The sequence below is a fragment of the Rhinopithecus roxellana genome, chromosome 6 (assembly GCF_007565055.1).
Source record: "Rhinopithecus roxellana isolate Shanxi Qingling chromosome 6, ASM756505v1, whole genome shotgun sequence".
In the NCBI taxonomy this organism is placed as follows: domain Eukaryota; kingdom Metazoa; phylum Chordata; class Mammalia; order Primates; family Cercopithecidae; genus Rhinopithecus; species Rhinopithecus roxellana.
The window spans coordinates 116,456,642-116,477,954 of record NC_044554.1 but is presented as its reverse complement, the minus strand read 5'-3'; the positions used below and the strand labels follow the sequence as shown (position 1 = coordinate 116,477,954).

The 21,313-nt window shown below is 36.4% G+C and overlaps 1 protein-coding gene across 4 annotated transcripts in view; it reads left to right on the top strand.

The window, feature by feature from the left end:
• The window catches only part of KIAA1324L (KIAA1324 like), a 181,663-nt gene that overhangs the window by 146,978 nt on the left and 13,372 nt on the right, over positions 1-21,313 (top strand). For all 4 annotated transcript variants that reach the window (XM_010370633.2, XM_030933415.1, XM_010370631.2 and 1 more), the window contains 6 exons: positions 396-585; positions 1,851-1,947; positions 2,598-2,699; positions 13,804-13,930; positions 18,322-18,500; positions 19,557-19,722. In XM_010370633.2, the coding sequence (XP_010368935.1) occupies positions 396-585; positions 1,851-1,947; positions 2,598-2,699; positions 13,804-13,930; positions 18,322-18,500; positions 19,557-19,722 (861 nt within the window). The remainder of the gene's footprint in view (positions 1-395; positions 586-1,850; positions 1,948-2,597; positions 2,700-13,803; positions 13,931-18,321; positions 18,501-19,556; positions 19,723-21,313) is intronic.

Below are 21,313 nucleotides of genomic sequence, written 5' to 3'. Positions count from 1 at the left end.
TTTTTCTTTGACATTAAAGCTTTCATCGGCAGTTTGCTGGTCTCTTTGCATGCATTGTTATTCTAGGAATTGAACATTTCATAGATTACTTTTATTTTCTTAAGTTTGATAACTTTCATTTATTACAAATGATGCTTATAGTGGGAAGAGCAGTATAGTCTTGAATTACTGTATTTGTTATAACTTCAGACTCTGAACTTTGGTTGAATATTGGACTTTCCTTGGGAGCTTTTAAAAAGTACTGGTGGATGGCTAAGGCTTACACTAGATCAACTAAATCAGAATCCGTGCAGTGAGGAGAGAGCCACTGCTCTTCTAGGGTCACTAGCTAGTTGGGACTAAGTTTAGAGATTGTCATCCAATAAAAACTTTCTTTTATGACTTTATTTTCCTAGGGGAAGAAGATGGCTCTCTGTACCAACAATATAACAGACTTTACAGTAAAAGAAATAGTGGCAGGGTCAGATGATTACACAAATTTGGTAGGGGCATTTGTATGCCAGTCAACAATTATTCCTTCTGAAAGTAAGGGTTTCCGAGCAGCCTTGTCATCACAATCCATCATTCTGGCAGATACATTCTTAGGTAAGCTTCCTTTGGTTCATATATGCATGCATACATTTATTCTTAAATTATGCTATGGATAACTTGTCATTGGTGTTTGCAAAAGATGATTAAGGCCCCCACAGGTAATTTTACATTATCACTTTGTAAGATGGTGAAAAAACTCCTACTAGTGGGGACTATTGATTAGTCTCTGAGAAGCTTCTGCATTTATGTATTAATTCATATGTAAGTATGACATTTTCTGAGGGTCTGTGCCTGGCATCAGACTTTCTAGAAGTTTAAGAGGCAAACCAATTTTAAAAACCAAAACTAAAAACAAAATAAGAATAGTAAGCAAACACAATCTACATCTAAATCATTTATATGCCACCAGTTTCCATCATCTTTTCTCGTACCAAAAGTAAGCAGGTGACAAACAGCAAAGGTGCTGAGTTTCATTCCTCATGTTCCCTTTTTGGCTCTGTAGTCCTGGCAGCCATAGGAAAGTTTCAAGAAGAATCTAGCTCTCTAATGAGTGACTCCTAGGGATCAAATCTATTATGATCTCTACGGTGGGGGGTTAGGAATCTGTGGTTTTAACAAGCTTCGTAGGTGATTCGGATGTGTGGCCAGATGTGAGAACATTGCTGTAGTATAGACTCCACAGGAATTTAGCATTGACTTTCAGCACCAAGGTCAGTTCCTGGGGGCGGTGGGGGTTGCTCAGAGTGGGAACTCTGAAGCAAAGTTTGCTCTTATTGCTTGTGTTTTGGCTTTGTTATTTTGCTTACAAGAGGCGGGGGGGAAAGCCTTAGTTTTCTGCTTACTAGATTAAGCAAATTTCAGAGTTATTTTCTGGAAATTATTATGGCACAAAATTTTTTGCTTTGTCAAATACATCTGTATTGAATATGAGTAAAACGCTGTATTAGCAAAGCAGCCCAACTCATTCGATAAAAGTCACTGGAGAATGAAAATTTTAAAGGACTTTTGAAATGTTAGAGAACTGAAAAGAACTTCATAGATTATCGAATTACTGCTTGCATTAGATTCAGGCAACAAGACCCGGGGAAGTGAAAAGACTTAAGCAAAATTCTAAAGCTAGGGAGTAGAATCTTATCTCTTTCATTCTGGAGACTTTGGAAAATTTCTTGTTTTTACCATGAATGCATTAATATAATACAGCATTTCTGTAAATACTGTAAAATGACAGTCACTAAAGCTATTTTCTATTCAAATCTACAGAGACCAAATAAAACCAGTTTTCCATATTGCTTAATAGCTTCTTTCTAAATGTCATCTAGGAGTTACAGTTGAAACCACATTGCAAAATATTAATATAAAAGAAGATATGTTCCCAGTTCCACCAAGCCAAATACCAGATGTGCATTTCTTTTATAAGTAAGTGAAGATGCTGTTTCCCTTGACTACATTTTAATCAAAAGAAACTTGTATATACGGAACACCAATACTCACATATTTATAATTGTGCGTATGTAATCATATACCGGATGTGAGTCCCTATGGCAGAGAAGATCGATTATGTCACCTGAGGGTTTCTAGAATGTAGCTTATACTTAATAATTAGTAACTAGTTCTTAAATGAAATATAGTAAAAAGTGGGAAACATGGAATATTTTGAAAGCCTTATATAGTTTTGTGTGTGTGTGTGTGTATTCATTTACGTTAGACAATAAAGAGACTCTATTTCACTGTCTAGGCAATAATTATTTATAATTCACATATCAAAGCGTCAGCGTAAGTAGATATGGTCCTTGTTTCCTTAAGAATATTTTTGATTATAATATTTATTAAAATGGTAATATCTTTACTAAATACTTTGATGATAACATCACCTGGGAAAGTAGTCAACTTTTCATAGGCAATGAAAGTAAATGAGGTGAAATTGTATTAAAATTGTAAATTAGTGAACTTTAATACATTTTTCTTTTTCATTTGTTCATGAAGCCTGAGAGCAATTATTCACATATTTTTGTCTTTGTAATCTGTATTATATCTGTTTTCTAAAAATATTATTTGGCTTACAATAGGTCTTCTACAACGACAACATCTTGTGTTAATGGCCGATCAACTGCTGTGAAAATGAGGTGTAATCCTACTAAATCTGGAGCAGGAGTGATTTCAGTCCCCAGGTATCCTGATTTCCATATGATTTGTGTTTACTATGAGGAAGAAAAACTCTCCAGAACATTGGTATTTTAAAACACATTCTCTATGAACATAAAGCAGAAAGAAAACAGAAGAATCTGTAGTTTTTTTTTTTTTTTTTTTTTTTTTTTTTTTTTTTTTTTTTTTTTTTTTTTTGAGACAGAGTCTCGCTCTGTCACCCAGGCTGGAGTGCAGTGGCCGGATATCAGCTCACTGCAAGCTCTGCCTCCCGGGTTTACGCCATTCTCCTGCCTCAGCCTCCCGAGTAGCTGGGACTACAGGCGCCGCCACCTCGCCCGGCTAGTTTTTTTGTATTTTTTAGTAGAGACGGGGTTTCACCGTGTTAGCCAGGATGGTCTCGATCTTCTGGCCTCGTGATCCGCCCGTCTCGGCCTCCCAAAGTGCTGGGATTACAGGCTTGAGCCACCGCGCCCGGCCAGTTTTGTTTTTTTTATAGGGATGTGCTGAGTGTGTATTAAGAGGAATAGGTCCTTGTACAATCTAAATACTTCCTAGCCTCTTGTATGACATATTCTTGTCCTGTTTGCATACAGTGTCTAATTTTTTTGAAAATAATTTAAGCAATATAAAATTAATTATTCTACTTGTATCCCTGTATTTATTTTATTGTTTAGCCTCAATTTCCTTGAGAGCTGGAGTAGTAGCTTTCCTGATTATGGTACTAGATCAACAATTAACTAGCTGGGTGATCAAGTAATCTAACCTCTGAGTCATAGCTTTTTTTTCTGGAAGGGGATGGGGCCTAGGATAGATAATTTGTGTTATCGATTTCTAACTCTTCAGTTTATTGATTAATGGTGGCAGAATTACCAAGTGAAGTCTGACTTATAGAATATATAATGTGGTTCATTTAACACAGATTAGCATTAAGGCAATAGCCCACTATAGTGAAGATCTGGATGGGAACACAAGAAGAAACAATTTATAGACTCAGAATTGTCAACTTAAATACAGACTGCTTTAATGGCATGAGTGACACTTGAATGCCTCCTGATTTTTTTCAGATATTCACTTTTCAGTACGAAGATTATTTATTTCTTTATATTTTATTTTTAAAATTATTATTATTTTTAAATTATTTTGTAGAGATGGGAATCTCCCTACATTGCCCAGGCTGGTCTCAAACTCCTAGCCTCAAGCAATTCTCTCTTCTCAGCCTCCCAAGCTGGGTTGGGATTACAGGTGTGAGTCGTTGCACCCAGCCAGATTATTTATTTCTAATCTTTGCTGAGTTAAGATACCTTTGGATCATAGCTTGATTTGCAGATATTTTTCCTCTATCAAACTAGCAAAAGTATATGTTTTTAAAAAGAAAATGATCGTGTTAATTTTGTTTTTGATAGTTTCACAGTAACCCTTGGGAGATTTTAACCTGTCTTGATTATGTCACATCAGGATTGGAAATCAGTGGTGTAAGCATTGCTTCAAATACTTGTGTATCCTAAAAATACTTACGGGGTAACACAGTATTTTGGGCTTATTTTTGAGCATAAAGGCACACTGACATTCTCTTTTCACCAACTGCCATGTTTCCACTTCTCATAGAGCTATGAATTAATTATTCTTTTCACCTGCTCAAGGTGAGAGACCGATGCAACAAGAGTAGTACCTAATAATAATAAAAGGGCATCCTGTGGTGGAGGATCCCTCTGCCAGCCTCCAAGCTATAACGAAGGCAGAAAACCACCCTCCAAGAAAAGATGTGGTCAGAGATTCTCGCAATAAAAGCGTGTGTCTTTCATCATTCTCTGATATGCCACCATACAGTTCTGAGTTCAGGTGCTTAATCTATTTACTACAGCACATCTGGGGTCATTTTATGAACATGACAATTAACTTCTAGTCTCTAGGAGTTTACTTGAATAGCTTCCAAAGCCTCCTCTAGGCCTCTAACTCAAGTAGATGATGTCAATGAAGACTAGGTCTGTCCTTTAGGAAACACATCACTCTCTCTCTCGTAAGGTGTGTTCTGATGCTTTAATTGTGATAAGGAAAAGAGTCTCCTGGAGTTAAGTGATGGCATGTAGAAACTGAATTTTTCCTATGAGGAGAGGAAAACTTGTTTCTCCTTTGACCTCCAGGAATCTGCCACTTAGAGAAGTAAATGATCTTTGCCAGGGTTTATCAAGATCACCCGCAGCAGAATACCCTGGGATATCTATTTTAAACATTAATTTCTGGGCCGTCTCTAAAAATACAGAATCTTAGATGCTGAGCACAGGAACATTTTTAAAAACCGCAAGGCAATTCTGATGCCTACTGAAATTTGAGAACCAGATTTTTTCCTAACTCACATTTTGGAATTTTTTTTGTTTGTTTTCTGAGACAGATTCTCAAAATGTATTCCAAATTTTAGTTTTGTGAAAAGCTAATTTAAAATGTGACAGTCTAAAGGGTGTAGTCCTTCACCCATGTTTGATAAATCTTCATTTAGAGTTGTGATGTGCACTGAAGTGTGCTGACCATTGCTTTAGGGAGCTGCTTGAACACTACAGCCTAAACGTGCCGACCTTTATTTATTTCTTGAATCAATTTCCCATCAGGGCACAAGAGGGAGCTCGGAGATCAGAACACGAGAAACAGCAGCTTTCCTGAAATTATTAGTTTTTTTTTTTTTTTTTTTTTTTTTTTTTTTTTTAGCGGTGGGGTTGAATAAATATTTCCTACTAACAGGAAAAAAAAAAAAAGTCAACATAGTACAGTTTCTCAGGCTGCTTTTTGAGAGGACTTCTTTTCTTTTCTTTTCTCTCTCTCTCTTTCTTTCATTCATTCATTCTTTTTTTTTTTTAGCTTTAAGATCTCCAGAGTGGAGGGAGATGCTAACCAGACACTTGCCTTGAGAAGCTTCATATGCTGACCAAAATGTCTCAGAAGGAGACTCGGATAGTGCAGAAGGAATGCCACTCTCAGGAATTCTCATTGCTTGGCCAAGAATCTTGGCAAGCCAGGCAAAAGTTTACTTCAGCAGTAGCAATGTTGGTTGGGGTTCTATATCTTGGTGTCCTGGGAAAATGTCCTAAGATCCCCAGACCTGGGAAAGTGAGAAAGTCTTAATAGAAAGTGAAATGGGCAGGAGAAAGGGGGAAATGTGTATTCTTTGTTTATCACCTGAGAAATTAGAGGGAGCAGCAAATTATCCAGGCTGCCTTCTTTTCTGCAGCTGGAAACACCAGCCTGCCTATTTGGTCTGGCAAATGTAGTTGGCTTCTAATTCCATAAAGTGTCTGGAGGGTATGAAACATTTTAGATAAAAACAGTACAGTGTTTATGGCAGATGTAATCTGACAGCTGGAGTGAAGTTACGAGATTTTCTAGTGTAGTTTGCACCTTGAGCAGAGAATAAACTGCTAGCACAATAGGCTGCTGATGTTCCTAAATATTAATAGATGCCCCTAAGTAGACGGCCCCCTAGCCTTTGCCTAAAAGGCTTCTTAAACCTCTAATCATTATCTTAGGTAGATAGAGGAACTGAAGGCTTTTCTTTTATTGGGAAGAATTTAGACCTAAGCGTTGTGTCCAAAGGATTCTTTTAAAAACATGAGAAATTTCTGTTAGTGAAAAGAGTATAAAAAGGCCTTATTAAAAATCAGACGAAGGGAAGCATTTTTACTCTGATAATAGAGGTGCCTCAGCATCTACAAGATCCTTGAGTCAAACACATTGACTTTACAGAGCAGGAAACACTGATGGCCCAGGTTGTATAGCTGCAGTGTGGCATAGTCCAAGATGGAATAATTTTCTGTGTGTTTTTTTCATGCCATAATGCTTTCATCTTGCCATTTTTTCTTTTTTTTTTTTTTTTTTTTTTTTTTTTTTTTTTTTTTTGAGGCGGAGTCTCGCTCTGTCGCCCGGACTGGAGTGCAGTGGCCGGATCTCAGCTCACTGCAAACTCCGCCTCCCAGGTTTGCGCCATTCTCCCGCCTCAGCCTCCCGAGTAGCTGGGACTACAGGCGCCCGCCACCTCGCCCGGCTAGTTTTTTGTATTTTTTTAGTAGAGACGGGGTTTCACTGTGTTAGCCAGGATGGTCTCGATCTCCTGACCTCGTGATCCGCCCGTCTCGGCCTCCCAAAGTGCTGGGATTACAGGCTTGAGCCACCGCGCCCGGCCCCTCATCTTGCCATTTTTTCATTCGATTCCTCTTGGGCAGAGATTTGCAAAGAAGCACACTAAGTTAGAGGCAAATATCACACTTACCCCAGAGGATAACTCAACTGATTTACAAGTTATTGGTGCCTTCTTTTAAATGAGTCATCTTTTCTCAAACAGGGTCTTTACTGATGCCACAAATTAGAGGAAAATCACTTTTTTCTCTCTGTCAACTTCTGACTATATTTAGCTGCTTGAGTAGTTTATAAATCAGCCTAAAATTGTTTTGCCAAAACCTCCTTCAAAATCCAAATTCATCTTCATTATCAGTGTAGCCTCTGGGAATATTGAATCTCACAAAAGGAATGCTTCACCGTTCTGTCCTGTTATATTCAAGGGTCAAACACTCGAGGAGTTTATTTCACACATTCCAGTTTAGAGTCTCTCTATCAAATTCATCAGATCTATTGGATGCTAATGTAGTATTTTCTTTGGTCTTTGGGGGAGGACTGTTAAAACCAAATTATCCATTTTCAGTTCTTAAGAGACATGGAAGGATGGTTGGTAAAATGAGTTCTCTTGTTTTCTTTTTCCCTAGAACAATTTATAGACAGATAATAGATACCTAAGTCTGTGCAAGTTAAATTAAAAAGACAATTTAACTCAAAAGACCAAAACTAAATATGTTCCTAGAATATTAAAAAGTAAAAAGGCATATAGAAGCATTATGAGCATAAGTGAAAACAGCTAAAATCCATTATGATCAAGAAATGAAAAAACTAAAACAGAATTGCTAAAACTATAAATTTCAGACACTAACAAATAATCTTAAGACATGATATAAAAATTGAAACCATTCATAACATTTTCAGATCAATTTTGAGATAAGGATGATAATTATTTCATTAAACAAGATAAAGAATGTGAAGATAAAACTAGGGAAAGTCAGTTAATTTAGTTTGTCTTGGTTTTGATCTGATGCTGGCTTTTGATAGTTAACTCAGGATAGAGTCTTTAGAAAGGGAGGTTTTTGCAGGAGATTGGTAGAATTTTGTAAACCTAGATCTAAGAACTATGCATAAAAAATCTTACGTTCATACTCAATTTGTTGTGATATTCTTGTAGAAAACACCGGGTTCTTGTCACACATCCAGGAAAGAGTAGGCTTGCAGACACTTTGAAAGGTGAGGGGCTATGGAATTTATTGGGCGAAAAGGAAAAAGACTCAGCCAAGTGAGAGGGGTTCCTGTTAGCAAGCCCCCATCTCACAGATTGAATCCTCGGTTACCACCCAGGAACAGGAGGGGCCAGGCTCCTCCTTCTGCAAAGGGCGCAAACTTCCCAAGGCCCCACCCCTTTCTTCCAGTGCCAGGCTGATTGGAGGTTTTCTGTGGAGCCCTTTTTACTTGGCTGTCTCAGTCTGAATGTTTGTGTCTCCCCAAATGCATATGCTGAAATACCATTAATACTGAGGTGATAGTAGTAGGAGATGGTGTGTTGGGAGGTTATCAGATCATGATGGCTCACCCCACATGAATGAGATTAGTGCCCTTATGAAAGAGACTCCAGGCCTGGCGGGGTGGCTCATGCCTGTAATCCCAGCACTTTGGGAGGCGGAGGCAGGCAGATCAAATGAGGTCGGGAGTTCGAGACCAGCCTGACGGGTTTTAGTAGAAACCCCGTCTCTACTAAAAATACAAACTTAGCCAGGCGTTGTGGCGGGTGCCTGTAATCCCAGCTACTCGGGAGGCTAAGGCAGGAGAATCACTTGAACCTGGGAGGTGGAGATTATGGTGAGCCGAGATCGCGCCATTGCACCCCAGCTTGGGCAACAAAATCAAAACTCTGTCTCAAGAAAAAAAAAAAAAAAGCCGGGCATGGTGGCTCATGCCTGTAATCCCAGCACTTCGGGAGGTGGAGGCAGGCAGATCAAATGAGGTCGGGAGTTCGAGACCAGCCTGACCAACACGGTGAAACCCCATCTCTACTAAAAAAAAATTACAAAAAATTAGCCGGGCATGGTGGCAGGAGCCTGTAGTCCCAGCTACTCGGGAGGCTGAGGCAGGAGAATGGTGTGAACCTGGGAGGCGAGGCTTGCAGTGAGCTGAGATTGGGCCATGGCACTCTAGTCTGGGCGACAGAATGAGACTCTGTCTCAAAAAAAAAAAAAAAAAAAGACTCCAGAGAGCTAGCTAGCCCCTTCTACCACATGAGGATGCAGCAAAAAAGGGCTATCTATGAAGCAGAGAGCAAGCCCTCACCAGACACTGAATCTGCTGATACTGTAATCTTGGACATCTCAGCCTGTAACTGTAAGAAGTATATATAAACTACCCAATTTAATATATTTTGTTATAGTAGCCTGAATGGACTAAGACACATTCACAAATAATTTGTAATCTCTAGCCTCAGGGCAAAAAAATTTTGGAACAAGATGCAGTAGTGTTTTTTGGACCCCATACAAGAGGGGACAAGCCATCCCCAGCAGAGAAAGTCTGAGTCTCCTGAGATGGCAAAGGTGAGAGGAATTACCAGCAGCAGGTTAGAGACAACACTGAAGCCAGTTTGAATACCCCAACATGGGGAGCTCACTGAAAAGCCCCATGCGAAAGCAGCTCAGCAACAATAGTTTATCCTGGAGGATAACTCAACTGACAAATTTTCTAGCCACACAAAACGTTCCCCTCAGTCTCCTCAGACAAAATCCAGAGGGATCAGAAACATATTAACAATATAGATATATGTGTTTTAACCTTTGTATTTTCTATTTTGGCAAAACAAATTTGTATTGAATTATAAACTATGCAAACAGTTAATAACAGGTTCAGTATTAAGTCATAGTAGTTCATAAGAAAAGATTCTTCTCCACGAATTCATAATACGAACCAAGTAGATCCTACTTTAGGAAAGATTTATTTAAAAGAAGACACTAATAGCTCATCTCTCAGTCCAGTTATCTCTCAGGGAATGTATCCCATTTTAGAATCCAAGATCTAACTTCCTAAAAAAAAGTTAATGTGAATTCTCACATATTGCCAGGGCCACCCAGATTCATAAGGCAATCCTGAAGTAAAACAAGGAAACTGGGAAGTCTCTTATTCACTTACCTATAAAACCAAATCAAGGTCCACCTGGTTGTCCTTTGAATCGGTCTTTGCTCTACCTAGAATTCATAGCACATCCAGCAATCCTGTAGAATCCTAGCCTGGAATGCCCCAGCTATCCATGACAGTGTACTGTCTCTTTAGACATTTATTCACTGGTTCCTATGGTGACTGCATAAACCAAAAATTATAAAAGAAGCACAATTTGTGGTACCTCTGCATTCCAGCTTTAAAAAGCTGGGGGAGGTGGCTGGAGATGATGATAGAACAGGTAATCAAAGGGAAAAGTATTTCAAGTACTTGACAATAAAACATTTATCTATTTTACTGTTTGTTTTTCTGTTTTCTTGGTAAGAGAAAGTATTTGTTTTTCTCTCATACTTTTTTTCTATTTTCATACTAAAAATAAGTGCTATTCAAATTATTATTGCTTCATACATCCCTGTTTCATACGGAAGGACTGATTTAAATTATGACGTTTAGGTTTATAATAAAGAATTAAATTTGGATGTTCCACAATTTAAATGATTCATCAGGTTAAAAGAATTAAATAATTGACTCTAAGGTAAACTACTTTGAGTAAAGCTAAGAGTGTCTTTTATTTTTATTTATTTATTTTTTTTGAGACAGAGTCTAGCTCTGTCGCCCAGGCTGGAGTGCAGTGGCGCGATCTCGGCTCACTGCAAGCTCCGCCTCCTGAGTTTATGCCATTCTCCTGCCTCAGCCTCCCGAGTAGCTGGGACTACAGGCGCCCGCCATCTCGCCTGGCTAGTTTTTTGTATTTTTTAGTAGAGACGGGGTTTCACCGTGTAGACCAGGATGGTCTCGATCTCCTGACCTCATGATCCACCCGTCTCGGCCTCCCAAAGTGCTGGGATTACAGGCTTGAGCCACCGTGCCAAGAGTGTCTTTTAAAAAATGAAGTCTATCAAGGAAAGGCACTATAGTGTTTTGACACCCAACAGCAGCTTTATAAATTACATCAGTGTCGTGATTTTGTTGTTGCAGTTTCTGTGGTTCTAGCAGTTCTTTAGAAAGTGATGTGCATTGCTAATAGTCTTTTATATTTTTCATTACTTTAAACTTTCCAAAATTGTTCACTCATTTTATCCATTATAACTACCTCGTGAAGGCAGTATAGCAGACATTTGATTTTGACAAATTACAAAAAAGTGGCAGGGGAAAGAAGGAGTTAAGTCATTTGTAGGAAAACATAATCATTTGAGTGTCCAGTTAGAATTGTAACCCAGATCTTTTCTTTAGACGTTTTTGCAACTTTGATTAGTTTTCTCCTTTTTTTTTTTTTTTCATTTATCAAGTTCATTTTTCTCAGATTTTAACAGACTTTCTCTTCTATTTTCCCAAGATAAACTGTTTTTTGTTTTTGTTTTTTTTTCTTACTCAAAACTTTACTGTTCTGGAAAGTAAAATATAGAATAATTTGGGGAGGAAGATTTGAACTGGAGAGCACTTTTGCTATTTTCACTAAATGAACAGGAAATTGTATTCTTGAATATTTTTCTCATTGTTTACCCAGTATTTTAAAAAAGAAAAAATTTGAGTTGCTTTTTACTAATCTAGAAGGGGGAAGTATGGATATTTTATGTGGCATGATTTTCATCTATTGTACTTACTTAAAAAAAAAAAACCTGTCTTTGTTTCAGTAAATGTATATTCATTACCCTTTTATTTTTTAGAAACAGAGAAATTAAGGCAGATAAGAGTTAAGCCATTTTCCCCAGAGTCACTATTTGTCATTGTTCTTACCCCTGACATATGGCATAGGGTCTCAGTTACAGCATACTATAAACAACATTGCTTTTATTCACATCCCACCACTTCTGCTTAGATAGGCATGTAAAAATGCAGTCAGTTTTTAGACATGTAAATTTTTTTCTTTAGTGTTCATATCTTAAGGTGTCTTAGAATACATTTAGTTAACTAACAGTATGAAATTTTACTTTGCTGTTAGACTGAATATTACAGTTTTGGACCATGTATCACTGGAAAGATATTTGAAGTTAAAGCTTCAAAAAGTGTTTTTTTATTTTTCCTTATTATTTTGTGGCTATTGTTTTGCTCTTAATAGTTTCAGGACACCTGTCCTGAGCACCAGCTGAGGTCTGAAGGAGGTTTTCAGGGCAAAGCCTATGTTTATGTAGCTTGACTTAAGGAAGCCAAAAGTGGTAGACAATTTAAATTCCTCTAGTTTCAGTGCATTCATGAACAAAACAGCAGTTCTTACTAGAATCTGTCCAAATAGCTTCTGGCATCAATCAGTAAGGATTCTGTATACCATAACAGCCATTAATTTTTCAGCCATGCTATGTTTACCTGTCCCAGAATGAAAGAGGCAAGCTGAGGTAATGGCCCCACCCACTAGAAAGAACAGTTTCCAAAAGTCTCCAGAGCCTGCCTAGTGGTTAGTTCTTTGTGATCCTATCCCTGCGTCTAAGCCCCATCCACATCCATCATCTTCAGAGTAGTGAAGGTAACCACTTTTCGGGTTGTCATTAGGCCAAGGAAACCCAAGATTGCAACGTTATTTGCATCACTTAGTTGCATGTTGACCTCATAGTTGGTTGGTTTTTCACTTTAGAGAATTTTGTGATGATATCTTTCTCCTACCTCTAAAAGACCAGGGTCCTGTGCAGCATTCTATTCCCTAAAGCTTCTTGCCTAAGTACATCACCTTAAACAGAGTTTACAACCTCTGTAACATATGAGGCCTTTCATTACCTAGTTTCTCTCCGTATGCCCAGCACTCACGCATTGCATTGCTCTTGAAACTTGCAACAATGACCCACCTGTAATTTCCTGCCAATGAATAATACCTTTTCATTCCTTTGCAGGAATTCCTTTGTTTTCTTCTTTTTTATTCTGGCTAACTCCTACCAAATATTCTAGACTCAGCTTAGATATCATTTCTACCAAGAAGCATTTCCGGAACCTTTTTTTTTGTCATTGTCTCTGTCTCTCTCTTAAATTCAAAACAAAAGAGTTGTATGGAAATATAATTCCCCTACCATACAATTCAGTCATTTAAAGCATATCATTCAGTGGTGTTTAGAATATTCAGGGATATGGGCAACCACCACCACAGTCAGTTTTGAAGATTTTCAACAGAAACCTCATATCCTTTAGCTCCCAGTCCCCTATGCCCCAGTCAACTTCCCAGCCCTGAACAAGTACTAATTTACTTTCAGTCTCTATAGATTTCTCTATTCTGGATTTTGAATAGCATATGAATAGCATCATATAATTTGTGAAATTTTGTGACTGGTTTCTTTCACATAGCATAATATTTTCAAGGTTCTTCCAAGTTGTGGCATGCCTTACTGCATTTCTTTTATGGTTGAATAATATCCTTTATACAGATATATTGCATTTTGTTTGTGCATTCATCTGTTGATAAACATTTGGGTTGTTTCCACCTTTTGGTTATTATATAAAATGCTGCTATAAACATTCGTGTACCAGTTTTTGTGTGAAGATATGTTTTCATTTCTCTTGGGTTTATACCTAGGAGTGAACTTGCTGGAATAAATAGTCACTTTACACTTAACTGGTTGAGGAACTGCTAAACTTTTCAAAGTAGGTGCACAATTTTATATTCCTATCAGCTGTGCATGAGGACACCAATTTCTCTACATCCTCACAACACTTGTTATTATCTTTTTGATTCCAGCCATCCTACTAGGTACAAACTGTTATCTCATAGTGGTTTATGTCTTTTAGATTTTTTTCCGCTTGTGTTTCTTCAGCATCCACACAGTGCTCCCCAGCATGTGATAGGTATTCTGATGTTGATTAGAGTGGATGGAATGGGTTAAAAAGCTGTCATTTATGTGTTTTTGGTTTTGTTTATGATTTTAGCAAGTGCCCAGCAGGTACTTGTGATGGGTGTACATTCTATTTCCTGTGGGAGAGTGCTGAAGCTTGCCCTCTGTGCACGGAGCATGACTTCCATGAGATTGAGGGAGCCTGCAAGAGAGGATTTCAGGTAAGGGACAAACTCTCAAAGCAGAGCTTTGGCATTATAGTTGGTTAGTCTAGTATCACATCATAGAAACTAAGGTCCAGAAGTATGACAAAACCTTGTAGTTAACTTAATGCGACATTGGTAGGCATTTAAAATCAAGTTTGTTAGCTGAACTTTCAGATGCTAGGGTAGCTGCAGATGTGCACTGGGATTGAGGAAAATGAATCATGATAAGGGAGTCACAGGCTTTGAATATTTACCTGGATATATGGGAATGATATCATTAAACCAAGATGTGATTTATATAATGCAGGTATAGGTATAATTAAGACGGGGTAATAGAACTGATTCACTATAAGAAGCGTGCCTAAACAGTAAAGCATATACACGTAAAATTAAGATCCTCCTCTATAGCTTCTTGCATTCATACTTAAATATTTTTTATTTCCATTTTATATTTAATACATTATGAAAACTTTCCCTTCTCATTAAATATATTTTTAAAAACATTTTTATTGATAAATATTTTTTATATAATTTGGTATTTAATAATACCTTTGTTAGACATTTGAGAGAAAATTGAAAACAAACTTTTTATAAATAACTCTGTAGCAAACACCTTTGAAGGAAATTTGATTTTGTTAGTTTATTATTAGCAAGAGATTATTTGAATCCAAAAACAATGGACATTTTTAAGGCTTGATACATATTACCAAATTACTTTGGTTATATCAGTTTTCACTTTCTCTTCATTTTCACTTTCACCAATAGTGTTTGAGAGAGCCTGCTTCACTGCACTAACTTTGAGTAGTATTATATGAAAAAAAAAAAAAAAAAACAAAACTTAATCTGCTTCAGACCACTTGTTTACCACCACTCCATACCCAGATTCCATTAAAATCTAATAAAGAAGCACAGAGGAAAGTAAACCAACACTAATTCTGGAAACCTGAAGGGAGAGTGGGCAGCAGAGAATTAGAGAGGGGAAGCAGTTTTTCCTAGGAAGGTCTTGAAGAGCTTGCAGTTAGCAGGATGTAGGGCAGGAACTTGAAAGGAATGAAATCAGGATGCTTGCACCCAATCCCATGCATTCCAAGTATTTGACAGCAGTTGCGTTCACCTCACCCCTAAGAAAAAACCGTACAGAACTATTCTCTAAGTTGGTGTTTTTCAAACTTTAATGACAGTAAACCTATATTAAGAATTATATTGTACATCAAACCCAGTACACACACACAAATTAGACACACAAAAATATGCCTAAAAGTGAAATAAAGTTTCGAGGAACAATATTTATTTTATATTTAATGATAAAGTACAAGCACAGAGTTAATGTAAAGTATATTTTTATTAATAATTTAATGTATTATGCAAAAAATAAGCAGATAACACAAAAACAAAAATTAGGAAATGTGTTATTTAATTTGTCAAATGTGCTTCCCTGTAGATGGCTTATTCTAGTCCAGAGCACACAGGATTAGTGCCGCTCACTCAGCTAGCACACTGCTGAGACAGTTTCTTTTTAATATTTTTAAGTAGGTCAAGGATAAAAATTCCAGATTCACAAAAATAGTTTCTTGTTAATCCTCTTAATAATGATAATGCTTTTTCTACTTCACAATAGAAATTCTTCTTTACCTTTACTCTACAGTTATGACAAACTGCTTATCTTATAATTGTTTTTTAGAGTAAATGAAAAACGAAGCTGCACTCTCTTTGGCTACCAAGTTTAATTCAAAGGTTTTTGAATGACTAAATGATCTTTTGTTCAAACATTCTTTAATGTTTCTCTCCTGGAAGGTAATGAATGATGAGAAAGTTAAGACAGTAAAATTGCAACAAGTTCTCTAATTTTATTTCATTCAAACTGTCTTCCTTGGTAAGGTCACTTCAGCATATGATAATATTGTTGAGAATAGATAGTTGCTAGGCGATTATTTAGTATTTATTTTTGCCTTTAAAATGATACTTTTTGGATCACTTTGATGTGCTTGACATGTTGAAATTTATAACATCCCCCTATAGTTACATATTTAATTTGAGAAATACTGGAAGCAGTTAAATATATTCTTCTGTTATGCTTAGATACCAGTTTTGTAAATATTTGTCTAAGGAGCTTAAGCTTCAGTTACAAAACTATGAATATTATTCCTGAGTTCATAGACCTTACTTAGTGTATTCCATTGCAACTATAAAAAATCGGTATGATACAGTAAGTGAGAATAGCCACCTCCAATCACGGAATAAAATATTTTAAAAAGTCAACTCCTCCGTGAGCTTCATATACAAATGACAGCTATTGCTGTTTTTTATTGTCAGTGAATATGTGTGGATTTCTTTGGATACCAAAGCTTCATAATAGAATAAAAATAGTTATTGCGAAATATTGCAATGGGTATATTTAATTTTTTTAACCATCCCTCTGTGTTTCAGTCCTATTTCCGGCACCATCTTTACAATTTTTTACTTTATATTGATTAAGCATTCACTTTCCTAATTCTTTAGATATATCTAATACAGATGCATACGTTAAATTTATACAGGTCCTCCACATACAGCTGATATAAACAAAAAGAGCTGCACGACTTGTGATGAAAGTGCTCTTCTCAAATGGGATCTGTGAAATCTATACCAGGTTCTAAGTGTGTATTAAGCGTTACTTATGTATGTCATGCAACACTAAAGATTTGAAGAGAAACTGTATTATTACTAAGGGGACTGTCTTAAAATTTATCTTTGAATTTATTTTACCCTGCTCACAAAATATTTCTACATACTAGAATAATAATTTTTTCAGCTGCAATATCAGCCATTTTGTTTTCCAATGATGTGTGGTTGAATGAATAAGGCTTTCTAATTAATAGTTACAGAATTACTAAGATAATTTGCCAATAGCAAATTTACAAAAAAAAAAAAATAGATTTTTTTCCCATGTCAGTATTTGAGGAGCTTATTGAAAAGTTAAGCATTCTGGGTTTGCAAGTAGTTTTTTAATTTTGAAGTTTTAAGAGTTTGTTATAAGACTGCCATCAGACAGTAGAGCTTGCTCTTTTCATTGGGTATTGCACATTTGATAAAACCATATCAAAGATGGTACAGTCTTTTTTCCTTGTTAGAATGCACTTCAAATAAAGTCAACATTTGCTCACGAATTTGTTTATCTCTGTATTGTCATTATTGACACTTAGAGATGTAGCAGATGAATTTGAACATGCCTCAGCATTTCCCATATTACCATTTTTATTAAAAATGTGACCTACTTAAAAAGAAATTTATTTGCACTAAGTTTAGGAAAAACTTTACAGCTATAATGTACAAACAAATCCAGTCACTAATATCCTTTCTAATAAACATGCTGAAATTTCCTATCCAAAACTTGAATCAGACTTTTCCTCAAAGTGAAGAAGAGTCTCCTGCCCCTTTCACTTCATGACTAACTGCAAAAATATTTGTGTATTTAAATCATGAAAATTAACATTATGATGTTATTCTTCTGTTAGAGTGTTGATAAAGTGGCCATCGTACACCAGAAAGTTTAATGAGACACGTTAAAAGATTAGTGCCTGGTGTTATTTAATGTCGGTGGATAGAATCACCATGCAGATTGCTACTGGTCACTGTATATGTTGAAATATATAAGGAACCATGCACTGTACTCTGATTTTCTGTTTTGATCTGCCTGTTTGATCTATCTATTTTTTAAAATTCCTGGTTGAGACCCAGTATATTAAGGAAGTTTGAAAAACATTGCCCTAAAGGAATTGCCATCTATTTCAGGAGGATGAAAGTACTGGTGTGGGTAGTGATGACCCAAAATAATGCCCTCCTTATTTTGGCATGGGGAAGAAGGGTGTAGACTATGTGCCCACTTACACCAGTTACCCAGCCATGGTACACCTATATGTCCTGGGTCTAGGGTCTGCTCTTCCACTCGGAGGACAGGCTTATTTGGAAAATGGGCTTACATGATGGGTGGTTGCAACCCATTTCTTAGAGTAAGCAACCTAAGCTTTCATTCAAAAACATGACTAAGATGTCTAAGAGCATCAAAATTGAAAAAAAAGAAAGCCCAGAAGGTATGTTCATATGGAGCCATTTTTATTCAACCTCCTTGGCATGCACTGTACTATACTGTACCCTTCTGAGGTGGCAATCCATGTCTTTGTTTGGTTTTTGCATTTTCATTAATTAATTCCTTATTCATTCATGTATCTTTTTTCCTGTATTTTTGGAGCTTTTATTAAATGAAAGCTGAATAATCCTCTATGCCTACAGTAAGTAAAGGGTTAGCAAAACCCTTTCTTCTTTTATGTAAGAAATTGACCTGTGACAAATCTAGCTTTTACAGTTGAGTCTGAATCTCATTTCTCATGTCTTCTATGGTTTTATGGTTTTTTTTTTTTTTTTTAAAGGAAACCTTATATGTATGGAATGAACCTAAATGGTGCATTAAAGGAATTTCTTTGCCTGAGAAAAAGTTGGCAACCTGTGAAACAGTTGACTTTTGGCTGAAGGTGGGAGCCGGTGTGGGAGCTTTTACTGCTGTTTTGCTGGTGGCTCTGACCTGCTACTTCTGGAAAAAGAATCAAAAGTAAGTACCCTCTGAGATGATCACAAGAGAGCAAGAGGGCCTATTTTGTTGTGAAAATTCTAGACTTGATCATTATATCCAATAAATAGATTCTCTCAGAGACACAAGAATTTTCTCCTTGTGAAGAAATCATAGGAAAGGCCTTGAGAAAGCAAGCAGAGGAAACGATTGTTATTCTGACAGTAGAAAGATCATAGAACATTAGAGATCATTGAGTTAGAGTCATTTATTAGAAAACAAGGAAAACAAGAGGCTCCATGTTACTCAGGTAGATTATAGCAGAGCTGAGATTTGGAAGGCAGATATTCTCTCAGTGTCTGCCTTTTTAAAAAATGACATAATGCTGTCTTCTTACTTTGCCTTTTCTTTTAAAATTTCTTGTGGGAAGACATTTGCAAAAAAAAAAAAAAAAAAGAGAAAAAAGAAAAAAACAGACTAAGTGTATAGGCAAATGTCACATTTATTTACTCCAGGTCTTCAAGGATCTGGAATTGAATATTGAGCCTAATTCCTGAATGTATATTGATCTGTTATAGGACTTGAATCTTTTAGAATGATTTACACCTCAGGGGGACTGTGGAACTCCTATATTGTAATATCTAGGGACAACTGCAATATCTGGGGTGATAGTATAAAGGAATAAATAATATAGAGAGATGATAAAGACCAAATTACTTGCCTGTTTGATATTCTCATCTTTACAAACGAAATACTGGGGAAACCTTACAGTGAATTGGCTTCCAAATATTCATGTTAAGAAAATGCATGCAGGCCTCAAAGTCCCTGCCCCCAAATTTTTTCATTATTGGATAATTCAGTGTAAAGTGGTAGAATTAACTCTATTGAACTGGTTTCTGAAATCCTGGGAATTATTTCTTTATAAATGATAGATACGTGATAACACATATATTGCTATGGTTATAGGCTAGGGAAATTCGTTGGTGGAGCAATTATACTCCAAGCCAATTTAATGAGCTGGTATAGGACCACCTAAAATAAGTATGTATTTATATTAACATAAATGAATATTTATTTGTTTATTTTATCACTATTTAGACTGGAATACAAATATTCCAAGTTAGTAATGACGACTAACTCAAAAGAGTGTGAACTCCCAGCTGCAGACAGTTGTGCTATCATGGAAGGAGAAGATAATGAAGAAGAAGTTGTATATTCCAATAAACAGTCACTACTAGGAAAACTCAAATCTTTGGCAACCAAGGTGAGAGTAGAATTTTAACCTGGTGTTACTGGGCATTTATAAAGTAGGGGGCATATTAACCTAATAGTAGCATTCACACAAGCTGTTATTTTGCATGTTTATATCTCAGTGGATATTTATCAAACAGAAATACTCTTAGAAGCATGTGATATAAATACAATAATATTCACTGCAGCATTGTTTTTGTTGGTTGTCAAACATCATCAATAAGGAGTTAGATATTTTCATATGTCAAAGTGATAGAATACTATGCAACTCTGCAGCTGTTAAAGACTGAGATATCTATGTGTACTGATAAATCAGTAGGTCCAATATAGAGTGAAAACAAATGGACTATAGTATTTATATTAAATATACATTTATGTTTGTATTTGCAGAGCAAAAGCTGCCTTTTGGGAATGGTGAACTAATGAGAGTATTTAGTCTTAGAAAGCAATACATTTTTGTGATATTGGAATATTCACAAAGATACTATTTTATAATTTAAAAATGAGGGCTAATAAAAGATATTACATTCATTCATACTGTTCCTTTTTTATGGCAAGATTGTTTTACATAAAGAAAATAAAAGTTATATAAATTATTGAGGTATATGAGGTAACATATTGTTGGCTTTGGATTTTGGAACAACTACCATATCCATACATAACATGAAACCATAAATTGTTTGAAAAGACATTTTGTTTGACGTTTTTCACCATTGACTTAAAAGATGAGAAATTATCAGCTTACTTGAGATTAAAAAAGAATGAAATAGAAGAAAGAAGATGACTTTCGAATTATTTACAACAGGATAGACAAGAGACAAAATTTACATTTATAAAGAGTATATCGGGTGGATCACGAGGTCAGGAGATAGAGACCATCCTGGCGAACACGGTGAAACCCCGTCTCTACTAAAAATACAAAAAACTAGCCGGGCGAGGTGGCGGGTGCCTGTAGTCCCAGCTACTTGGGAGGCTGAGGCAGAAGAATGGCGTAAAACCCGGGAGGCGGAGCTTGCAGTGATCTGAGATCCGGCCACTGCACCCCAGCCTGGGCGACACAGCGAGACTCCGTCTCAAAAAAAAAAAAAAAAAAAAAAAAAAGATTATATAGTAACCATTTCCTTGTACTCTCCTAATTTAGGCACATAAATATAGATAATTATTTAAGAGTAAAATGAATAAACCATCTTTCCCTTCTACTAATGGTTAATTTTTCCTTTTATTAATATGAAGATGTAAGGAGGGTACTATTGCCATAAAATAACAAGAATATAGTGATTATTAAGAACAGAGATCCTTACCCTACTTGCAAGCTAACAAATGAGTCTGCTACAGTTTCATGGACAGTTTAGAAGACATGAGACTCCTGTCAGAGATGAAGGACAGTTTTATATTCACAGAGTAGTGCTAGCAGAGTAATAACCTTTATACCAGCTCCCAAAGCTACAGGTAGCCCACAAGGCTGTGTTCCCATAGCGCTAATTGCAGAGGAAATGAAATCACTTGGTTGCATTACAGGAAAGGGACTCTAGGCCTTAGGAACCTAAATGTTCATAACGAACAGTAAACATATCCATCCTTTGCCTCAAAGGAGGCTATTGTCT